This window comes from Numida meleagris, chromosome 5 (genome assembly GCF_002078875.1).
Source record: "Numida meleagris isolate 19003 breed g44 Domestic line chromosome 5, NumMel1.0, whole genome shotgun sequence".
Taxonomy (NCBI): domain Eukaryota; kingdom Metazoa; phylum Chordata; class Aves; order Galliformes; family Numididae; genus Numida; species Numida meleagris.
The window spans coordinates 1,292,068-1,316,639 of record NC_034413.1 but is presented as its reverse complement, the minus strand read 5'-3'; the positions used below and the strand labels follow the sequence as shown (position 1 = coordinate 1,316,639).

The 24,572-nt window shown below is 43.9% G+C and overlaps 2 protein-coding genes across 7 annotated transcripts in view; one reads left to right on the top strand and one right to left on the bottom strand.

Moving 5' to 3' along the window:
- The window catches only part of MGMT (O-6-methylguanine-DNA methyltransferase), a 173,864-nt gene extending 156,888 nt beyond the window's left edge, over positions 1-16,976 (top strand). The window contains exons 6-8 of one of the 2 annotated variants that reach the window (XR_002439081.1): positions 1,373-8,320; positions 14,869-14,972; positions 15,765-16,976. The gene's annotated coding sequence lies outside the window, so the exon portion shown is untranslated. Of the gene's footprint in view, positions 1-1,372; positions 12,047-14,868; positions 14,973-15,764 lie in introns of both variants that reach the window. The other variant, XR_002439082.1, reaches the window with a different exon arrangement.
- EBF3 (early B-cell factor 3) overlaps positions 12,207-24,572 on the bottom strand; it is a 113,949-nt gene continuing 101,583 nt past the window's right edge. For 4 of the 5 annotated variants that reach the window (XM_021397710.1, XM_021397711.1, XM_021397712.1 and 1 more), the window contains 5 exons: positions 23,530-23,595; positions 22,700-22,877; positions 21,324-21,509; positions 20,717-20,914; positions 12,207-15,023 (listed from right to left, as the gene is read on the bottom strand). In XM_021397710.1, coding sequence (XP_021253385.1) covers positions 14,992-15,023; positions 20,717-20,914; positions 21,324-21,509; positions 22,700-22,877; positions 23,530-23,595 — 660 coding nt within the window. In that variant the 3' untranslated portion in view covers positions 12,207-14,991. Of the gene's footprint in view, positions 15,024-20,716; positions 20,915-21,323; positions 21,513-22,699; positions 22,878-23,529; positions 23,596-24,572 lie in introns of all 5 variants that reach the window. The other variant, XM_021397713.1, reaches the window with a different exon arrangement.

Below are 24,572 nucleotides of genomic sequence, written 5' to 3'. Positions count from 1 at the left end.
TGTCCGGTTTGGTGTGTCTGTTGCTTCAGGTCTTCCTCAAATGTGGTCACCCAGGATGGGCATTCCAGGACCACGGGGGCTTGGGGGGGGGATTTGCTCAGCCTGGGCTCAGTGGAGATCTCCCTGCCCACAGCTTGGAGCTGGATGGGCTTTGATGTCCCTTCCTCCAAGCTTTTCTGTGTTCTATGAAAACCTGAGGCTCCTCCTGCCCAGTGTCCAGCTGGGGAGCCCAGCAAACCCCTCTGAGCACAGCCCTGGCCACGGCTCCTGGCCACAGCTGGAGGTCTGCTTCCTGCACACTGCTAATGCCCAATCCAGAAAATCTTCCAGGTGCCCAAAGCACTCACGGCCATGGCGTTGGCTGTTAAGAGCAGAACCATTAGCTTTCGAGCATCTTTAACTACATGATCAATCTAATATTTTTGACCATTCCTCCTGGCAACCTGGCTGCCCGCTAACCCTTCTGGAGAAGACTAACCCAGGCTGCAAATATCTGATGCTTTCACATCTGTGCAAATGCTCTTTTGAGAAATACCTTAATATATAAATTATCACATAAAGTATTAATAAGTTTTGTTGTTTTCTCCTGTTGCTCCCACGCACACATTAGCTAAGTGTTAAAGCCAATGCGTCTTCCCAGAGCTTCCAAAATGAAGAAAGAGAGAAAGAAAGAAATAGTCAAACCCAAAAAAAAAGAGAAAGAAAGAAAGAAAATTACCAAGGGCTGGTAATTTAGTACTAGAAAGTTAATTCAGGAGACCTCTAACCTTTAAACTGCCACGTGACTATTGATTTTCAATATCGCCGGGGTCCGTGCCACCCTAAGCGTGTAGTTCAGCAGATTCCAAACAGTTTGTCCCTTATCAGCTGGGTCCCCAAGTACTTGTGCATTAAGACAACAAATATTGGCGGCTCACGGCACGTCACATGGCAGCCAGGCAGACGTGCCGGGCTCCTAATGCAACGGGGCCTGCGGCGAGCACAGCCCAGCCCTGGGGCTCCCTCTGCTCCCAGTGCCCAGGCAGGAGGGAGGGAGATGGGGGATCCCAGCGATGCTGGGGTGGAGCTGGGCACTGGTGGGGGGGACATGGGGTCAGCAGGAAACGTGGCTGTTGTGCCAAAGCGTTAATGCCTAGCGTTATTACTTTATTGCTGGCGTATCGTTACGCTATATCATTATAACATCTATGTTCTACATTATATTGTGTTGTATTTTTATGTTATTTTATGTTGTTTGTTATGTTACGTTATGTCATGTTATTGCACGTCATGTCGTATTGTATCCTATCCTAACCAATCCTATCCTATTCCATTCCACTCCATTCCGTTCCATTCTACTGCAAGGTTTCTAAACCTTCTGTTTTCCCCCAAGGAACAAATGAGGATGGAAGCATGGGTAATGCTCCAAGACACTCCGGAGTCCTGATGTGCCTGGATTATGGAGTAATACCAGGACATGCTACTTTAAACACCTTCCTCCTTTCGTAATCACCAATTAGTGCAATCAGCGGCGGTGCCCTGACGAGCTGTGGGCCACGCGTGAGGCACAGCGACCTTCCCGGCGTGGATGAAGATTTGCTTTAACCCACACACCTAAAACAGGCTCCAGGCGTGCCCCCTCCCAGCCGCATGGATTATGGAAAACGTTCCATCCCGGGGAGGGAAATGTCATTGCTTTAAATACCAGCGTTAACAGTTGGTAAAAGTTCTTTTTCACCGAGGCGCGTGCGAGGAAGAAAAATGAAACAATGGGAAAAAATGGAGGAATATATCGGATTCAAAAAGAAATCCTTTGCGCTTTAATTCAACCAAGAAGGAGCTTCACTCCCCAAAGTCAGCGGCTTACAAGCGAGCATGTCTCATACTGGACTCTTTACTGGAACGGTGAAATATATAATGAAATTCAACAAGGAAACTGGAAAAACAGCCAAATTGGTGCAGCAAAGTGGTTAATAGGATCATTAGCCTACTCGCTGTATTTTTTTGGACATTGTGTGCCTGTACCGTAGTCCTCGAGAGCAGATTGCAGGAACAGGCTGACAGTTACCCGCTAACTCAGCAGTGCTGGGTGCAAACTGCCATCTTCCTGTGGATTTACAGCTGCCACTTCTGCTACTTCAATTAGTTCTATAGCACACAGATGTTGCTTAAATGTTGCTGCTAATGATACTGCAATAAGCGTAAGATTCATGCCATATTTTGAGGCACGTAAATTTCTCAAGTGGCACAATTAAAGTGGAAATATTAGGTGGGGAGAACTTGGCAGTCTCTCGAACTTGGAAAGCGCACCCGCTATGCAATAATGGGTCAAAAATTCATTCAAGTTTTACTGCTGTTCAGAGTTTTAAAAGACTTTTCACAGTTGAATGCAAAGTAGTAAAAAGCGGAGTATTAGGAAATGAGAATGCTGTTCTGTTATTCAGACATGACTTTTAATTTCAAATTGAAATCACATGCCTACCTTCCTCTGCCATCGCCGGCGCGGTGCAGCCCCGCCATCGAAAGAGGCGTTTGGAAGTAAGAGGAATAAATGAGAAGTTTTCATTAATAACGATTTAATTGCTCCGGCTGCGCGGAGGTTCAGCACGTCAGTTGTGTTAGCAAAAAAAAAAAAAAAAAAAAAAAAAATTGTTTCCCAAATCACACACAGAGAGACAGCATCAATCATTTCTGAAGCCAGATGTAGCCTCCACACTGCAGCCTGACAACACATCTCATGTTTGTGCAGCCACCAAGCAATTATTCTTTCCATTATATCTCCCAATGACAGATCTCCAAACCCTGGGCTGTAAAAATTAGAGTTTGGGCTTACACGGTTGTGTCAGGTCTTAAAAAAAAAAAAAAAAGAAAAAAAAAAAGAAAACTTATCATGGCTGCAGTGTTTATGAGCTTGTCAAAGTACATGTACATAATTTTCATCAAAATTTCCTTTACCTCATTTCCCATCCTTCAGGATTAGATTTATCAGCAGCTCATTCGGCGCAGCAGCGCTGTGCCCGAGCGCTTCCCCACGTGAGAGCGGGACCCGAGGACAGCCCCTTGTTTTGGCCGTCTTTGTGAAGCCTTGCCAGCTTTGCTTCGCCCCAGACGTTGTTCCTCGCCTCGTGCTCACTTTGTTTGTGAGGTCCTGCCATGGGGTGCCATGGGAGGCATCATTTTTTAAGATGGTTTTTAAGCCCCATCTCCTTCAGGGCGTGAGGAAACGCGCCTCACCACGAATGCGTTTTGATGGGAAAGAAGTGGTGGTGGCAGCCCTAAATGGGGAGGTAAACCCAAAGAAAGACAGCTGGGAACACGAAGATTATTTCAATTTAATGTTTTCTTCATTGGTAGCGGGAAAAGATGAGCAGGCCAGCACTGATTGTAAAACTTCCAGTGTACACAGTATTTAAGGGATGAAGCTGCATGTGCAGAGAAGCAATCGATGGCAAAATAGGGACACGTCAGGCAGGCAGGCATCGTTCACTATATCTAAATTACTTATTTTCTCCCAGCGTACCCGAACGTTTCCATTTCTCTGCGTGGCTCCATCCCGCTCCCGTTCTGGATTATTTAGCAGCAGATCTCACAGATGCCAGCTTTGTCTTGTTGCAAGGAAAGAGGACAGAGCGTTCCAGCCGGCCTGGGATCGATGTGATGGGACGCGAGTTGTGCTGGCCATGGTGGAGAGCCCACGCGTAGCACAGAGAGGAGCATCACTCCTGGGTCTGCTTTGTGCTGCACGGACACACCCCATCCTCCTCGTCCCCTACCGCTTCATTTTTGTCCCAGCAGAGATGACACGTCACACAGGAGGAGGTGGCAGGTGGGGACGCACAAGCAGGAAGGGCTTGGGAAGTATTTCACAAAATTTGACTTTATTTGTTGTTATTTCCCCATCCTTCCGTTGTCCTGCATCGCAGCCCAGGGCCGGAGTCCTCGCACCGCCTCAGGGTGAAGGTGTGCTGTCAATAGGTTGCTTGTTCCCCAGCCGACCTGTTAGCCACAGAAAATCGTTTGATTTGTAATAATTATTTTGCATTGAGCTGGATTTACTACGTAATATTGTTTCTGTGAATGGCCTTGATGCCAGGATCAAATGGATTTGGTCACCGATTGTGGCTGTTTGCACTCTTAACACCAGGAATTTGGCTCAGGCTGATGTGAATTACTTGGTGTGTGCCAAAAATACATGACTTTTCATCATAACTTTAAAAAAAATTACCTTAATCCTGCAAACCAATATTTCTTTGCAGTTTATCAGATGTGCACTGTTCAATAGGAGGACAATGCTGGGCTTCACTGTGCAGTAACGTAACTGGAATTTAATTTCTGCAAATTCAATTTCTTTTAAAACTAAACCTGGTTTTGAAGGAGAAAAAAAAAATTAAAAATGAGCAAAACTTTTAATGTCATTTTCAGAAACAAGGCTGAAGAGGTCTCTGATTCATATTCATGGAAGTGGAGTCAACATGTGATGATAATTTTATGGGATTTCCAAAAAAAGAATGCCCTTTCCATATGTAATTTACTGTTTCTGTGATTCATCAAAGCTTTGTGTCCTCCAGCACACGAGTGGTCACCTGTGATTTATGCACCAGAGGACTCAGTAGGTCCAAACCGGAGTGGAGAAAAGCAGCTTTGCTCCGAGTAGCACGTACCAACTCCGTGCCTAAGTTGCTGCAGCGATATCAGAACTGTAACTTAACGCACGGCGAAGTTGCCGCGGGATTACGCACTGATTTACTCAGCAACGTTATTAGGGGGAGGAAAAAAATCATATCAAATTGTGAGGTTACCGTGGCAACCAGCAGGCGCCCAGTGCGTGCCCTAGGCCGCAGGGGCCGGCACCCATTGCCCCCAGGGAGCACGGGGCTCCCCACGCCGTGGCAGCGATGCTGGAGCTCCCTCCATCCTGACTTCAGCCGTTTGTTTCTCATCTCAGATATCTACCCTCTGTAATCAGCTAGGATATATAGGCCAGGCTTGTTTCCTCCCCCCCCCAACGCTCTCCAGCCTATGTCCTCTTTCTATTTAGGAATTAATTATGATGCTATCTCGTATAACTCATTAGTATCAATTAATTCTTTGCCTTTCATGATTTTATATAGCTAAATTAGATTGCCACTTAGGAGCCTGATAATCAGTTTTGGACTCATTTAGACATTGCTTTTTCCCCTCTCCACCCAGTTTTGAGGGGCACTGCGATGCGGGGCCGGGCTGGTGGGGGCACCTCTGCCCCCTCACTCCACCTGCTTGGCAGCATGAATGCATCCTTCTGAATTGTAACAGCCCCCACTGCTTATTTCGGGGCTGCGTTGGATGGTGTTCTTGCTTTGTCAGAACGAAGATCCCTCCTTCCAGCAGCTGGCCAAGCCACTGAGTTCCCTTCCCGCAAGCTCCCAGCAGGGACCAGCAGGAGCGCCCAGGGATGCGTGCGTTCTCCTCGTTCATCTTGGTGGGATGCTCCCTGTGAAATCACAGCCCTGCTGGCATCCGCACGGCCACGTTTAACTGCTTCACTGCTCACTGGCACGCCGCATCCATTCGGGGGAAAAAAGCAGTAATATGATTGAATATATCTGGCAGGACCTGATATTCCCACTCATTTTGACTGCGATCCAGCAGCAGCAAAGGCAATTAAATAACAAGTTTTCTCCAGCAAAATGAGTTGCAAAATGCCCCCAGCTGCATGCTGCAGGAAATACACCTCGGCTCTGCTGGCTGCCGGCGCACCTGCACCTGTACCTGGCCGAGGAGGTCCCGTGCAGCAAGGCTGTGCCCCGGTTGTGCTGCATGAGGTGGCACAAGCAGCAGGTTTGTGTTGCTGGCAGTGTGCAGCCATCAGTGCCTCGCTGCAGCACGGCACGCTCCCGGCACTCTGCAGTCTGCCACATCAGAGCCCGGGCTCAGCCCTTCGCTGTGAATGCAGACCTGGATGCTGTAAATGCAAGTTGGTTAAATGAGACGGCCAAGTGTCGCTTGAAAGCAGAATTCCAGAGCAGTCCGTGTGAAAATGGACCCTGAGACAGAACTGCTGACCCCGAAATGCACACAGCCACCAAAGGGGGACACTGCCTTAAAGATGGAGCTAAGAGCAAAGCAAGCAGTGTCACATAAGGTGCTGTAGGCTGCACTACACACATGTACACCATGAAGAAGGATGCTGAGGGGTGGCTTTTCCATCACCAGGTATTACTGACAGAAGTATCCAGGAGAAGGTCTCAGGAACAGGTTTTGTCTGAAATGGCTGTCCTGCCTTGCTTTTTCCTACAGCAGCTTCAGGAGAGCCCAGGCTCCTCCCCAGGGGCTGCTGGCAGGGCTGCACCCATCCCCTCTGTCACTGTTCCCTCATCCACAGATGGATCCAACGAGTGGGTGAGGGACGGAGCGGCTGCTGGGAAAGGCTTTGCACACATGGCCTACAACAAGTAGTGTAAGGAACGCAACTGCTACATCTGATCTGGGCTGTGAGTCAAGCAGAGGAAGAAGGGCGGACTTCTGTGAAAGGAGAGGGAAAGACTTTCACTGACAATGAAGGAGTGCTATCTGGTCTAACTTTTTATTTTTCCCCCTGAAATGCCTACTTGCTTTCTTAAGGAGAGATCATTCTTATTACCAACAAATGCTATTTCTGTTCACATCCCAGATTTTTTTCTGAAAATGCATGTCTTCTGGCTCTTCAGGCTGCTGGCCTGGGTTACTTTAACTGTTTCCTTTTGTGTAGGCAGTTCTATTTAATGTATATGCTTTATATTTCTATGTCTATGAAAATGCTGGATGTTGCATTACCCCTAGCGTTCTATGGGTGGTCAAGTTCCCTTCTGAACAACCTATGCATTTAGAGTTAATATGTTCATAGAGCTACTAAGCAAAGAAATATTATTATCTACAGTCAAAATGTTGAATAGGTGGTTTGTGGCCACCACGTCCTTCAAGATGCTAAAACTGGCAGATCTTATCCCTTCAAATCTATTTTTTATTCATGGACAGAGAGAGGAAAACACATTTTCTGCTCTTCCAGCTCCCAGTCGGGTTTTCAGATTCAAGTGAATTAGTCATTGACCTGAACCAGACAAATACATGGAAAGGAACAGGCAATTCTGCACCGTTGCTGGAAGCACTGTCCCAAGGTTTGTCACCGTGAGGCAGAGGGGCGGGCAGCCCGTCCCACCAGCAGCATGGCATCCCTGGTCAGCACTGTTACTGGCCTGCAACATAGCAATATGTAATCTTCACATTGATAGCATGGGGCAGAGTAGCCCCATGTAGCTGACAACAAAAAGGCTTTCTCTTTTTAACATGCCAGACAATGCGGGACAAGGGTCGTTTTATTAAGGTAAAGAGAAGATGGAGAGTGGTGGTAGGAAGCAACGTAAATTTGACCTTGAGACGGTCCAGTTGTGACTGCTGAGATATTTATTGTAGCACCCAAACCTGTTGTTTCTGCTCTTCCTTGTATTTGAACTTACTACAGGAGCGGTGCAAGGTGCACACGGTTCACACACCAGAGTTATTTATGTCAGCTTCCATTCAGAATGGAAAATCTCAGCATAGAAAAAAAAATAAGTTTTCTGTTCCCTGACTAAACTTGTGGCGTCCCTATGGCACAAAAACACCACGTCCCTGCCCTTGCTCTGTGAGCCCCATCCAGCTGCCATGGAAGCACAAGCTCTTCTCTATCAGCTCATGGCTGATGAGACCTCATTGCACGGCCTGGCGTAGGACGCTGTCCTGACGTGCTGCTGCAGGTTATTTCCCTCGTAGCTGGGGCAGCACCCAGAGAGCACGTGTGGTTGATTTGCTCCTGCTAACTGCTGCCCAGGATGATGTTAAGAAAATGATTTCAAATGACTTATTGCAGATTTTTGCTTTTACAATTTACAAGCATTTGTCTTCCAGGCTCCCCTCTGTCCTGCCTGGGATCTGACCCCTTCTTCTCGCAGCAGTATGGAATAGCAGTTCTCACCTGCTGAGGTAACTGCTGGGTTTGCTTGCCTACTGCAAGGGCCTTGATTTCTCACTCAACAGCAACATAAAGCAAACATGAACCATTCTGCAAAGCAGCATCCCTGCGGCAGTGCAGCCTTTGGCAGCTCAGGCTGGTGTGGGACGCAACGTGGGATGCACTCACACAAGTGACTGGTCCCCACGTGGTGCAGACGTGGCACTGTGGACCGAAAATAAAGAGAAGTGAGTGAGAAACACGGATGCTGAATGGTGGGGAAGCCCCCACCCGTCATCAGTACACCGCAGGCAAGAAAACCTCAAAATGATTTTATTTGAAACCCTGCTCTTACTGGAGAGTTTTATGGAGGTCCTGGTTCTGCAAAATTCAGAGGTAAGTTTCTTCTCTTTTCTTCCCATTTCTATAGAAAAAAGTTCGTTCCATCACTTCTGCAAGCGTCTGTATCAGTCACACCGTGTGAGGTGCCTGAGCAGGGACAAGTTACCTCGCAGGGCAGTACAGCATGAACGTGATGCCCTTGTCCCTGTCCCTGCCACCTGCCAAACAGGACCAACCGTGCTTGGCATCACAGCAGAGTCCCTTCTGTGTGGCTTTATGCCAGCGGTGCTACTTTCTGATTTAGAGCAAACTTTGTGCCCTCTCCCTAGCCCCCAGTGTCCCAAAAACTCCGTTTTACTCTACTTTGTAGACTTCCTTCCCTTCCTATCCCCCTGCAGATCATTAAACCATGATTGTTGTATCCCATGGCTTGACTGCAAAAGCACTGATCCAGCAGGACACTGGTTTTATCACAGCTCGTCTGCTACCACCTTCCTCTCTGAGTTCCTCGGCCCTCAGCTGGAGCAGAGCAGTGGCTGAGCGCTCCTCTGGGGTCTGGATCCAGCTCTGTCAGCTCCTGAGTTTCCTTAAGATGAAAAACATGGAATTCCGTTTTGTAAAAAATGCCCACCCCTTTGGTTTCACTGATGTCCAGGAAGGAAACCCGAGGCTGCCCTGTTCAGCATGGCTGCACTGTGGGATTTTCCAACATTTACACATGGATGTACACAACTGCCCCTTCCACCTGACGTAGGTGGAACCGGTGGTGTTCCACCCCGAGTATGTTTTGGGAACTTTTATCCCAAACCAATCTATGCTTCAGTGTTTTCCTCACACGGCTGACTTTCCCCAGCTTGGTGTGTAAGCCGGTGAAGCTGCCTGGCCGTCCTGGTTTTATCGCCGGCTGTGGGCCCTGGCTCCCCAGGCTGCCCGAGGCCTTGCTGCGGCCTGCCTCCTGCCCCATGGAGAGCCTGCTGCTGCCCCAGGGAAGGGCATGGGGCAGCTGGGATGCTGGGCAGGCTGCTGGAGGGCTGACATGCTCAGAGATGGGAGTCCCCGCTGAGCTGGAGTGGTTCCCATGGTGTGGCGTGGCTCCTACCCTCTTCAGTACTTATTTCCCTTTTTTCAGTGAGCGATGCTTGGTCTGCCCAAACAGCCTTGCAAGGCTGCCCTTTCAGTATTGGTAAATAAAGAGAAAACAAAACCGTGCTAGTACAACAGTAACTTTATTGTAATGTGGAAGAAAACAAAAAGATCATGACTATGTACAGCATATGTTGCCGGCATCATGTTCCAGCTGGCCAAACTGCACTGGCGATGTCACCAATGGGAAGGGGTACCAGGCCTGCTCTCAGATTCTCCGTCTGCTGCTACTGACCTGAGCTCTGAGAAATAATATTTAATTTCTTGTATCTTACAATGAAATCTAGCATTATATATGAGAAAAACAGAGATCATTTGGGTTCGGTGGTTTAATGTATGCAACTCAAAGTCCTAGTGTAGTTCTTTTTCTTTAAAAGCAATATTTTACGAATATAACAGTAACGATCACTTGTTAGATGGTACACATCAACTCTTCAAAACTTTCTTTTACTCGTGGAATTTTAGGAACATTCCTCTTTCATGTGCCTTTTCAAAGTCTGTTTGTGTACTGTTACTCAAGACTCGGCACTTCCTTTTCCTGTAAAACTTACGGCAGTACATTGTATAATGACAAGTGACCAAAAAAAAAAAAAAAAAAATCAATTTGTAATCTGATTTGAGGGTTTTGATTTCCTCTGATGAGTTTAAATTTCATTAAAAGCAACCTTATTCGAACATAAAAGAAATCCTTGAAGGGTAAAACAGGGAATTGTCTCAAAGAGTATAAAGAATCCAAACTCTTTTGTGCTATTTATTCATGGCATTAATTGTGTGGTCCGGCGCGCGGTGTCGGTTGGCAGATGCTCGGTTATCAGCCCCTGCGATCTGCACGAGGAGGGGAAAAAAAGCACAAGGGCTCACATTCAAAAATCGTTCTTTGGCATATTGACACTTTAGTTATCAACAGCCCTTATTATCTGCTTAGCGGTAGATCGCAGCTTGCTGGTGACATAATAAGCTACAAATCACTGATGGGGCCTTTCTGCATTCTCCTAATTGTATGTATTCTCTAGAAAAAAAATTATCATTGGGCCTCTTGTCTTGATGAGAAATTGACATTTTCTGGCTGATTCTGCGCAAGCACTATGCGGGGGAGATAAGACTTATAGTTGTTTTAAAGGAGTGCAGCCATTCTTTCAGGGGCCTCTTTATTGCTCTAGTTGACCCACTTGATGAGTATGGATTTCATGAGGTCTTTTTCAGCATTTGAACTATAAAAGGTTCAGAATGACACCACCCCTTATAGACAAAAGATAACCTTGCCCTTTGAATATATTGATTCTTTATTAACTAGGCTGTTTAATGCAATGAAATGAGGCATTAGATTGAAGCCTATTTCAAGTGCTTTGAATAATCTTTAAAAGCCTGAAAGACTTTAAAAAGCTGCTCTGCAATAATTGGCATATACTTTTAGAGACTCTATTCCTTCGTTTCGATTAAGGAAATTTTATCATCTTCTTCTCTGCACTTCTAAACTTGGTGCGAGCTGACACAATGCATTTTCCTGGCAAGGCGGTCACAAGTTATAGATATAGCTGTGTCCCAGGTGCTAGATCGCTCCAGGACCTGTCGTTCGCAGCACAGAATGTGTGCTTTATTTTCTTTCGTATTTTCTTTGTGTTGAATGTTAGACCAACCGTTTAGGCACTCGTTATTCAAACCTTTGAAACGAACCTAAAAGGAACAGTGCCGGCAGGCACCGTGCAGGCTTTCATCCCCATAAGAAAATCTTATTTTTAGAGGAGCGCGTCTGATTGTGCCAGTGGTTAGAGACACGATACGCAGATACATACACAAAGTGAAATGGCTGTCGAGGCAAAATAATACTCGTCATCAAAAGTGCTCTCTGTTTCTAACATCTGTTTTCATCAAATATAAAAACGATGGAAATATTGGAGGAAACGCAGCGAAATATCCTGGTTTTGCTTCTTTCTAAATGTAGCTACAGCAAGCTGCAGCTCCTCATCGTACTCCGTCACTTAACTGCAGAAGCACGGGGCACGGAAGGCACGCTACCTGTCGTGTGGCTGAATACACACCTGCACGTGCATGGATTTTCTTCCAAGCTCAGAAATCTCAGTGCCTTCTTGACGTTTCCAGCAGCCCCTGGTAACGATGGGCCAGCAGTGGCGTGGCGAGCTCCCTCCTTTGCCAGGACATTGCACTCAGCTTCAGGTCGGTGCTGGAGCCTCCCCCAAGCACACAGCTCTGCCAGGAGCTCTGACGCGCACCCAGCATGGCACATTCACACGCAGGTACATTGTACGCACACCGCACATGCTAGAGTCCAAGGGACAAAATACATCGGTGTTCAGTGTTATAATTAGCAAAAACATGTGCTTTCTTATCAGCATCGAAACGAGCAGCAGGTTGACCTTCGGTGCGGCAGCACCGCGTGGAACGTTTGGGTTGTGCCGCGTTTCAAATACCTTTTCCTGTTGACAGAATCTCACAGCGCCGTCTGAAAATGGAACAAGAAGAAGCAGCTCTGCTCTGCTGTTACCTTTGCATTACAGGAGGAGGCTGGGAGGCGTCACCGCGGCGGAGCAGCAGGGCCTTTCTAGGGCCTTCCTTCCCAGGCTCCTGGCTTTTTCTCAGGGAAAACCCATTTCGTGGCTTACGGTTTTGAACCGAGATGTGAGTAGGAGCGCTGGCGGTGGGAAATGAGAGCCCCGCTGCTGCGTCCTTTTGTTTTGTGTTTACTCCTTTTTTTTTTTTTTTTTTAATAATCAAACCAGTGGGAAAAAAAAAAAAAAAAAAAAAAAAAAAAAAAAAGAAATTCACAGACAAGAAATACTTTAATTAAATATTGTGTAAAATGAACATTTTTTTTTTTTATACAGTTAAATATATGAAAAAATGTACAGATAAAACAATCTTATTGTAGGGTCTTTAACAGTAAAATCTACCATTTAGTGAAGCTTTCCGTTCGGAGACGATGAAGCGATGGGTGCGCTGGCTAAGTAATCTAAAACACAAACAGGTCGCATTTATGAAGAAACTGGCAAACTTTCTTAACATGTACACGTGACCTCTTCGTTAGCTCAAAACCTTATTAGACAAAATATAACTGAGGCAATTCAGTTCCAAAGTGACTTCTCAGGCTTTTCCACTTAGCTAAGCCTTATTGGTTATCGCCAAATAAATGCGCGGGGCATTTCTTGGCTGTGACACACTGTATCATTCTTTTAAACCCTTTAATTAACGCTTTACTAAAATGTGCATTTTTGCCCAGAAAGGAAAAAAAAAAATTAAAAAAATAAAAATTAAAAAAAAAAAAGAAGATCCCTCCTTTTTTGGTTAAAACCTTAATTCTGCTGCAGTTTGCAAAACGTTTTGCAGTGCTGCATTTGCAAACTATTTAGTGCAAAGTAAAAAAAAAAAAAAAAAAAAATTAACCAACATTTCTCACGATGGATTTGGCACTAAGAGCCACAAAACACGATGGAGGTCGTTCCAGTTTAAAAAGTACAGTCATCTGTGGGTCTATTACAAAAAGTTCCATTAAAAAAACGGAGAAACCTAAAGAAACAAACCCCAGGCGTTTAAAAATCACGTGTGATCCTGATTCCGCGTGAAACTTTTCTCTGTTTTAAACAGTGCAGGGTTCGGGAGGATGCAGAGTGCAGCAGAAAATAGACACATAAAGGAGTGATAGAATTGTACACCGGGTTTGTGCTTTTCTTTTACACCAGAAATCATCCGAATGAAGTAGCGATTCACAATTGTGGTGTAAGCCTGTGATAAAACAGCACAAAAGTTCTTCAAAGAAGTTCACTTTTAAGGCATCGGAGAAGTTAATGTGGCAAACATTTTAATTAAAACATCAGAAGTGAATTTATTTTAAACTTTAGGCCTCTGACTTTTTTTCCAGTAAACACAGTTCAGCTATGTGGCAAAGTCATGGGTGGCAGCTGGAAATGACTTCTTACAGTCTTGGAAAAAAATAATAATAATAAAATAAATGAAACAGAACAAAATAAAAGGGGAAAAAAAAGGGGAAAAAAAAAGGAAAAAAAAAAGGGGGGGGGGGGAAGCAACCACAAAACAGATTCCCCTTTTTTGTGGCTGTATCACATGCACATATTCTACTAGTATTCATTACAGCCATGTGGCACAAATTGGATTTGACTATACAACAAACAACTTCTTTTTCAAAATTATTTGTTCTGATAACTTAAAAATCATATAAAAATAAACAATGAATTTGACATTTCCTCAAAAATAATAAAAAAGAAAAGAAAAGGATGGGAAGTCTAAATCAGAGCAACTTGACGAAGCACAAATGAAATGCACGGACGCTGATTTACTTCAAAGAAAAACATGAAGGCAACTGTTCTTGGCTGAATGCTGCTCTCAGCATCACGATACCAGGCCATGACAAAAACCAATACATACAAGAAAAAAAATGATGAAAAGCAATATACAAAATTTCAAAGATAAATACAATATTTATAGTTGATATGTTACAAAATAAATTCCCTTAGTGACGGCAGGTGTTTACGTGAAAGAAGGTGTTGCGATGGGTAAGACTATTTTATTCCTTACAGGCTTCGTAAGGAATAAAATTTGCTTTTCTAAATATTTAAGTGGATCTGAAAAAAATTCAAGACAAGTGTATAAATATTTAGCTACAACTTTGGCAAAATCACAAAAGTCTACAATTTTATAACCACATACAAAACACATTAGGGAAGAAGGATCTAGAAGTCAAAAGGACAATTTTCTGGTACAAGAAACATAGACTTCACAGTAGCCTAAGAATGCAATAGTATACAGTGCTAGCAAAAGTTGAAAAAATGTTGCAGATCACACTTGCTTAACAGGAAGCTCTAGCAGTGGAAGTATAGGTTTTTACCAACAGACAGTAGCAATTTTTTTTTCTCTGTCAGTGTGCTTGTTGAAGGCAAGAGAATTCAATATCAAAGTTACAATTTCTAACTACAATAAGTTACAAAGTTCCATTTCATTAAGATGAAGTTAAGCAATGATAAACCCTCCCGCGCCCCCCCCCCCGCGCCCCGGTTTTTTGTTCTGACCATATATTCATCCTTTTTCCAGTTTGATGGCTCGTGACCTCCTTGGCCCCCTTTGTTCCACCACAAAAAAATATTTCACATTATAGAGATACACAACCATTGTGAATCTAGTTATGAGTACAGAAAAATGTTCGGAGGCATTTTTCATCAGTGTTTCATGATAATCAAAATGGTGCATCCACAAAGTTTCTCCCAACACATAGCAAGTACTAGACATAGCCAAGACGTAATCAGAAACTTTATACAAAATAGGCGTCGCTTTTTCCTTATTCTTCAGGACTGAGAAATGTGAAAATATGAGAAAAAATTCAGTCAATAAAATGGAATTGTTCATGAAGAAGTAGGTTGTTTGCATGTAGATTCTTAATAGTTTAAATAAAATCTTTAAACAAAGTCTTTTTTTTTTTTTTTTTTTTGTAGCATTTCGATTTGCTGCTGATTCTGTTTGAAGACACTGTTTCCATCAGCATGTCTTAATATACTAAACGTGTCCCCAAAGCCCATCCTTGAAGCTTGGTGCTACGGTAGGTAAACAAAATGATTTTACATTGGCGGGACTACAAGCCCGGACATAGCTAAAAGAAAAAGAGAGAAACCGGCTGTTATTGCATGCTCTAGAACAAGGCACATCTGGCTCGCGGAGGGCGCAGCGTGGCCCTGCTCGGGGCGGGGGGACACGGAGCAACACGTCCCCGGACACAGCACAGTGCGGCCCCACGGGCGTCCAGCACCACGCGGAGGGCAGGAACGCTGCACCAGTGCTTTCCCAGCACAGCGCCCTTGGGCTTTTCCAAAGAGATCCCGACGCTCTTTTTTCGGAAGCATCCTGCACACGCCGGCCGTTCCCCCAGCGTTGCGTTAGGAGCCAGCCCTGGGGACGGCCCAGCGAGCAGAGCCCCGCAAACCTCCGCCTCCTGCCCAGAACCAGCAGAAAAGCTCCATTGCAACGTTCTCCTAATTGCGCTTGATCACAATGGCAGGGCCAAGCGAGTCAAGGACTCTCTAAGATCAAAGCCAAGTGCCGTACACCTGCTCTCAAATCCATACACCGACTGCTATAAAAAGGCACGAGATTAATATCCCTGGCTCGTCTCGTTTTTAACTCTGAGATGCCGAAGCCTGATGCTGTTTCTCCATTTAACTCCTTGGTAGAAACATAATTTAGGCTGTCTTTTAATTTTAGCGTTGTTTAATTTTTGTCGTAATGATATTTCTCATTAATTTATGTGCAACAGATATTAATAAATTTGTTCGTGTAGCGATGTGAACTTCAATTTCTCAGTTCATTAATTGCAACAAATATTAATTTATTTCAGATTCCCTGTTACAACTTTATGGTTTGGAAGACTTGTGTACACACACATTCCTGACGTGGCAGAGTCCCCTACAACAACCGGGAGCTACACTTATAATTTCAGTGCATGTTTCGAACCTGAAGAGGGACAGAAGTCACGCAACTGGAAATAAAATCACTGGTGAATAGTGATAGATTTACAGAGACTGCTTCCACCAGGAGCCCTCAGTCTGCATCCCACGCTCCCATTGAATATTCAGCCCAGGTGAGAGGGGCACCGAGCTCTGTGACAGCCCTGCACAGGTTGGGTTCCCTTTCAGTCTTTGGCTTTCCCGTGCCATCGGGGAGGGGCTGTGATGTTCACCCAAGGGTGTCCTGGCCAGGAGGACGGGAAGGGGAACCCCTACCCTGGATGCTCGTGACCATGAGCACATCCAAAGCCAATTGGAAGTCTGTTCTATTGCAATACAACCCCCAGCCACCTTGGAGAGCAAGATCAGCACAGCTCATCCCAAAGTACGCTGTGCTTCTGCCTTTTGCATTCAGGTTCAGCTGGGATCTGCCACCTCGCTCCGTGTCGGGGTGACGGAGGGACCTGGGCAGTGCCAGCACAGTGCGAGCGAGCAGGGCTCGTCTGCTGCTCTCTCTTCACAGGAAAACTGTGCAGAAAAAAAAGAATCCAAATTTTTCCTTCCAGGGGTTGTGTGCAGAAATCTGCTAACTAAGAGCACATAATTACCTGGCGATGATACCCTGTGCGTTTTAGTCACGTGTTTATTGAAAGACTTGTGATTGGCTTCTGATTTGTGAAAACCTAGGTAGCCTGCTGCATGCTTTTCAGGAGAATAAGGGCTGAAATCTTTCATTTAATCCATTCAGCTGCTTTTGTCAAATTCCATCTGTTGCACAATGGGGAGGTGGTGCAAAATTGGTGCTCTCGTCTTTTATTCCACTGTTTATTTTAGTTGTTTAGTTGTTAAATGCCTCCCTAAAGAAAAACTGAGTGGCTAGTATTGAAATAGTTTCATCGGGAGGAAGACCAGAAAATTAAGCAGGATGCAGTTTTAAAAAAATACAGAGAACCTTTTGCTCTGCATTACAATCCTAAAGCTTATCCAGAGTGCACTATCTTTTGCAGCCAATAAAAAGTAAATTACAATTGAAAGCTGAATTTTGAACATGTACTGTACTTCCAACTTTACAGCAAGCTAGCACTTTTGTGCAAAAAAAAAAATAGTTTATACCTTATACGTCCATTGTTTTGAACAGGAAAAATGTCTCTGCCCTAAGGAACCCATATTCTAGCATCCTGCTTCTGAGAAATGTGGAAGTGCTTAACTTTCTGATCATAGGCTCTCTAATGGAAGTCATACAAAGTTAACAAGATTGTTTTTTCGGAGAAGGCCCCAAGGCCCTATTCTGTAGCCTTATAGGAGCAAGACGTACTGGCAGTGCAGCAGGGAGGAGAGCATCTCGCTCTGCGACCCGCAGCTTCCAAGCTCTGACCCTGACTGCAGTATCAATTGGTGCAGAATGCATGTATGCACAGCACAGCCCAAGGAGGAATGGATCATGAGTGTGGCAAGAAGGGAGACTACACCTTAACTGATTTCACCACTTTGTCTTCTTTTTTATACTTCTTCATTTTTCTTACCCTCCGTCTTGGATCTCTTTAGGAAAAAGTTGAGTCCCAGTGTTGGTTACAGGCCTCTCTGTGCTCGCTCGTTGGCAGTCATCTCAGAAGCACCAAGAGCAGAATCTTTTTCGCACAGACAAATCCCACAGGGGTGTACGTAGCAAGAACTGCTGCAATAAACACCCAAACTCCCCAGAAAAGCACTGCCTTTGTCTGAAGGGCTGTTGCATGTAGGAGTTTGCTCTGTTCTCATCTGCCTATCTGTTCACAGTGATAACAAACTTTCATATGAAAAACAGGGGGTTGTATGGCCTGACTGTGTCAGCATGCTGATGTCTTGCCATAGCCAACCACCTTCCTTGACACTGGGTGAAAAATAGCTGATTATTTCAGAATGATGGGAGCAGAAAGTGACAAGCAATGATAGAGAGGACATCCTGCTCCAGGTTAAAAGAGCACGTCATCCTCTGCTACCAGATCCATCAGCTGCAGGGTTCACCTTAGAAATAGAGACTAGTGACCAGGAATGTTTGCTTCTGTCTCAGATTGACCCAGTGTATGTGGCCATTGCTAATGGTGCAGGCTCCTCAGCTGCTGCCCAGCCCTTTCACACCAGCTGTGCAGAGATGCTCTGCTGCTTGAGGACCAGTGCAGCTCCAATGGTCTTCAATATTCTGTGCTTTATTTTAACCTAGAAAATGTGGTATAACGAGCTGACCAGAAAACTCTCGACCCTCTTGTACAGTGCTCAGAAGGTGAGTAATTAACCTTTAAAAAGGTCTCCGTGTCAAACAGTACCTATGAAAATAGGAGGTAGAAATGCCCTGCTCTCCCAGCAGCTCAGACAGACCCAGCTGGGCAGCTCTGGTTGGAAAAAAAATGGTGATGCCCCTCGGCACGGAGATGAAGGGACTCACCATGGATGTGTCAGGTGCAATTTGATTTTCTCCCACGTGATCCGAACCCACAGATTTCACCCTGACTGTCCTGTCCCAGCTTTCCTCTGTCGGTGAAGTGCTACCTTGCATAAATAATCCGAGTTTTTGCCACAGCCTGGAAGTCGGCGCTGTAATTATCAGACCAGAAAGACGTTCCTGTTATTTCTCTGTGTCATTTTGTTCAACACAAGATTTGGTTTTGCTGTCTCAGGTAGGTGAAGACAATGTGATTTTTTTTTTCCCCCAGATCAACACCTCAATCCATTTTCAGTTTGGCTGCCGAACCAAAAGAAGCGGTTTCTGCACAGCCTCTTGTTCAGTGCTCAGAAAGAGAGCAATTAAACTTTAAAAAGGGCTCTGTGTCCAACAATAGCTAAGAAAATAGGAAGTAGAAACCCCCTGCTCTCCCAGCAGCTCAGCCTGAACTTTCTAAGTGCCTTCATGTTTTAGAAAGCTTCACATGCTGAGTACTGCAGGGACAGCTCTGTAACACAACGGTTCAGGTCTCTGGGGTATGTAACAGAAATCCTTAGAGCTTTAGCAGCACCTGCAGGAGGGAATTCACTGTGGGCGATGCCAGGTCTGATTCTTGGGTCACAGCACCCCGAGCACAGGGACAGCTGGGCCTTCAGCACCTGCTCAACCAAGTCAGTGGCGGTGCACTCAGAGTGGTCTGCCAGGATTTTCCACAAAGAGCATTTTTCAGCTGAGGATGAGGGTGGATGATTACTGGAGGGCTGGAGGTGCCAGAGGAGATAAGGGCTCGGTATCTGCTGGGAATTGGGCGTTCTGCACGCACTCTTCTGACAGCCCCACTTTGCAGTTGCCTAGATCTTATAAGCACCTGAAACCTCGGATAGCAAATGGGAAGCTCTTTATTCACATACTGAATTTACAGACTTTTTATTTAATTTTTATATTTATATACGTATTTTTTAATTTTTTAACTTTTTATATGGAGGAAAGTAGGAATTTTTTACAAACAGATCATCTTCTCTAAGAATATTGCTTATCCTTGATGCAGTTTTCTACACGCTGCAGCATAGTAAAGATTCAGCTACAAAGTCTTATGCAATGGCATAAATTGTTAATCTAATTATCTTTTTCTTTAACATCCACCCTACAATAAGATTTGTGCAGCTGGATCCTCAGCCGTTCGTTGACCTGAGTGCATAATAAGCTCTCAGATGCTGCCTTCTAGTAACAAGCTACTGGGACATTCGTTCTGAGACACTGGTCTGAAATGGTAGGACCTTTGGTGGCAGGCAGTTCTGTGGGACGAGGTCTCTCAGAAGTGCCCCAGGGTAGATATCACAGAACACAGGTATCCAGAATCAGCGGGCAGTCTGGTAAATCACAGTGTATGTCTTCACCTGTTTTTCAGCTAATGCTCATCTTGGTATAGATACCATGGCAATGCTAAGAATAAAGAACAGTTACCTCTCTTGGCTAAGAAAGTCAAGAAGAGTCGCAACCCCCAGGTGACAGTGTCTGCAGCACTTTCTGATTTCCTTTCTGCCATGTAGGACTAGGTTCTTTGTTTGGCAAACACAGGAAGGCAAACCTTTCCCGTGATTCTAACGAATCTGACAACACTACCTATTTAAAATATGCCACGAAAAGGAACACGTCTTTGCACGTATTTCTGTTCTTCCACAAACCATGCACTGCATTGTGGTTCCTCCTGCCCCACTACCAGCAGGTGACCATGGAAGTTCTGCCATCAATTTTTAAATTATTCATTATGCTGCCCCACATGAATTCACGCAGATTAAAAAAGAGAGAGAGAAAAAGAAGTTTGTAATTGCCTAATTCAATTAAAATACTTGGATATTCACTTAGGGAAGTAACAAGTTTAACACTAGTGAATGAATTATGATTCAGAGAGCATGCAAACCCACTGCACGAGTGGCTAGCTCGTGCAAGGGAAGTTTAGCTCACTGAGTAAGAGCTTAACTTGATTTCTCCTAATTTGAAGCATTTGACAATACCTGTTGCATCTCATGTAAAACGAGGAAATTGCACCACATTATGCTGGCATGCTGCTGTCTCCAAGCATCCATATGATTGTATTCAAAAATGTATAAGGAAATGCAAGGAGTAGACAAAACCTCCAAGTAGCATCTGGGGATACGTTCTTACTTTAATATTTAATGCATGAAATCTTGAGGGAAAATGCCACAATAACTAGAGTTTTCTGTATGGTAAGAATTAAAAGTGACCTCCAATTTGCTTAAAATCTTAGCGTATCATCTGTGCTGTTCTACTTCTTCTACGTCACTGTGAGAGCATCAGAGACCAAAAAAATACAGCAAGGTACCTTTCTCCGACACGAACCGTCAGTAGTTACAGTGTATGCAGCAAAAAGCAATGCACAGAAAATTGAGAGATCCAGCTCACCTTGAAGTCCGTTTCCATTTGCACTGGTGCAAGATGGTGGAGGAGAGGCTTGGGGCCTGACAACAGGAGCAAAGGCGCTCTTTTGTTTCACTGCAGAGATGACATTGGCAGGTGAGAATGAGAAAATGCCGTGTGTACTGCTACAGTTTGAAGGGAGGGTGACCGAAGAGGCTGCCATGGTAGGGCTTGACGGCACTACTGCAATAAAGCAAAAATAATCAGGACTCAGATTGAGGTTTTCACGGCAAACACGGAAAAAGAGAGTGATAGGGCCTTGCCTTTTAAAATATATATATATATATATATAAATATATATTAAAAAAAAAAGAAATGAAATGCCTTGGCTTGGCCACTCTCTGGATAACAGGCAAACTCTTTTGTGTTGGACTTTTGTTACGAATCGTGCAGTCCAATTTTTTTTCTATCTGAGATTGTATTATGGCACAAACAGATCAATTTATTATATTCATTTTTACGTCCAGCCTCCAGAGTCACCCCTCCTTTTATCCAGTAGCTCACAATATAGAAAATCAAAACAATGCAAGTATTTGATTTTGTAGTAAATATGAATCTATATGATGATGTGTTACCAAAAATAGACACTTACTGCCATAAGGAGAGTTAGCTGAGGAGCCATTAAGAAATCCAGGGGAACCTGGTACACCTAGATTGGGCATGCCGGCATTGCCATATCCATTCATGCTATTGCTGACTGTGTTGTAATTGGACTGCTGAGGAGTACTGCTCGGAACATATCCTCGCGGGGAAACACTGCTTGTGTTGCGACTGTAACCTACTGTGTTAGAAACCCCCCCACCCCAAAAAAATAATGTTATTTTATAATATAAACTTAGGGCTGGGGGGTTTCCTCATGCATCATATATTACACAGTTTTAATTGATTGCACAGCTTTGCTCTGAGTTGTCTGTTACTGCCCTATCAACTCTTGCAGTTTGAGATAACCTTATCACGCCAACCCTACTTAAATCATCTGCGAGCACTCTATGTTGTCTCTCCTCTTAGCATAGACAGCCAACAAAAGCTCTCTTCGATCCAGCTGTGTCAGTTTGCTTCGCGTTTGTCTTTAGTAGCAATTATCAACAGGCTTGAGTCCTGGTTGGTACCAACACACTGCGTGAACTTTCAGACCTTCAAATGCCAGAGCTGGCGAGAAAGACTTTATTGTTTGCACTGAGTTACTTTAAAAGGCTGTTTTGGGGTCTTCATTTTATGATTGATATTTTTATACTAACAATAAGCTGGCACTTTCATAAGGTGTAGTCATCAGTGAAAACTAATTCAAGATCAAGCGCAGAATTTTATAAGGCTTATTAGCTTGGAAATGCATTAAAAGACAATCTCTTATAAGAGGAAAGATAGCAGAATCAGGATTTTAAACAACATTTTTTTTCTATCTGAGCAATCAATTTAATAATTATGTTGCAAGCAAAAAATATGGTTTTGAACATATCTAATAATCTGGTCTCACTCCTTTCATTAGTATCAAAATTAATTTTAAATGCAATATGCTACATGCGTTTTCAATTACGAAATGTAAATTAAATCAACTATTTCTTTTATTAGTAACATATATGTCACACATGCTTATAAACAAAATACTTTACAATCACAGACATCAAATTAGATTTATCTGTGCAACTACTCAGAAACAGGTGGAGATACCTACGCATAATTATTTTATAATAAACAAACACACTGTATATTTACTGTGAATAATAAAGAGTTTTCTAGGCTTTGCCAATTTCTTTTTCCACCAGAGATGCTTTACGATAACAGTAAACTGAAGAACAGGAAGAATTAAGTATTATGAGAAAGTTAAAGACGGCATTTCATCGCGCGCTCAGACGTACAACGACACGGAGAAAAAGAGGTAGAACACAGCGGTGACATTAGCCAGTATTAATAGGCACCGTCCAAACACAGCCAACAACAGGAAGGATTAACTCTTGAAAACCCACATACCTTGGTCGTTAGCTTGTGATGTTTCTGAAACATTGACTGCTAGCTGGCTGCTAAACGAGTTCACTCCCATCATGCCAGTATGAGCAGGAGTGTTGGCTAGAGTAGGAATCTGGTTGTGATTGCGTGGCACGCTGTATAATGCTTCAGCAATGTCAGCTGCTCGTTTCAGAATTATTTCCTATAAAGACACGGGATGATTAGTAACGGCTAGGTGAAACGTTCGTGCAAATGTTCAAAGTTCTAGCAACGTTAACATCCGTAGAAGAGATTCACGTAACGTGAAGGTAAGCATGGGGATTTTGCTTGCTTCGAATGACCGCTTCTGTACCGAACCGCTATACAATTTCAATCCAACGCAGTACGCTTAAAGAAACAAGGAAATTAATACGAAATTACAATTTAGCATTGTAAGCCATGTGAAAATTGTAAACAGATATTTCCTTCATCCAGCGCAGTTAGAGGTATTTCCAGCAGTTCGCAGAATGCGGTATGTTTTATTCGGTCTGTTTAGCAGATTTATTTAGGACTTCCCATTAGTCACTGTATATTTTGGACCGAGTTCAAGGTTATTCTCTTGCCTTAATGATTGCTTATGCTTTTGGCACCCTACACTTAATTGTCATTTCTGATGGGCAAACTAGCGATGAGAGGAGAATGGGAAGATGAAGCATTTCCCTCGGAGCATTGCATCACATCAGACTGCCCTCAAGGTGGCTGGCAAAACCACGCTGTGTACAGAAAGAATGTGTTGACACTTTGCCAGCTTTGCAAATAGCAGGTATTGATTTACATGTGTAAGCATGTACACGAGTGCTGCGCTGGTGACCTACCTGGTTGTTATGGGGCATCCCATATAGGGCTTCCACAAGGTCTGCTGCTCTCTTAAGTAATACTTCCTAAAGGAAAACAAACAGACTGCGTTATGTTTCACTGAAGGCGGCCATTGCTCCAAGGAAGAAAAAGGGTGCGATGATGTTAGCGACTCGCAGCGGCGTCTGAGGCTCTGAGGAAATAATAAAGTGGGGAAAACAGATCGCGCGCTATCCCGGTGCTATTGCTATACTTAGCGGATGCATTACAAAGATAGGAAGGCATTTTGTTTTGGAGGAAAATACTGTTTGCAGTTTGAAGTCAAAGTTAGACACCGACCTAAAAATAATATTGCATTTAACATCCAGCTGTTCAATTATGATTGACTAGAAAAGGTGTTTGCTGCTGCAGCGTGTAGCTCTAGTGCTGAATTAGTGAAATCAGTGCTTGAGGTTTAATGATGTAGTCTTATGGGTATTAAACAAACAAACACATGGTAGAGATATGAAAGGCACAGGCATCACATTTGGCTGTTAATTCCTAGCACTTTAGTGGTGAAGAACAATAAGTAATTTTCCATATCTTAATTAAACTGGCAGAGTCCTTAAAGACAACATCTCACCCCTAATTCATGCCCCAAATTTGCAAGTGAGTTCAATGCTTATTCCTCTTTATTTTGAACAATAAAGTGAATTAACTTGGGTTAATCTAGTTCTTTCATAATGACATTAAGAAATTTTTCAATTAACCTCTTTGACTGCATGTTGTAAAGGACTTCATAAATGACTTCACATTCAGAGAGTGTTGAGTACTTGTGCCTGGGGGCATGGATGCACTGAATTTTGTCTTATCCCTGTCTGCATGCCTACTTCCAGTTTTATGATTGTGAGGATTAATCCATAGTTTAGTTAATTTTAAATACAAATGGACTTTTTTTTTTTTTTTTTTTTTTTTTTTTTTTTACCTTCCGCTGTACTAAAATTTAGCTGGAGTTTTTAGGCAAAGATCTATCCGGCAAGGCCGGAGCTTCCTTAGATATTAACACGAGATTTCTCTGCAACTT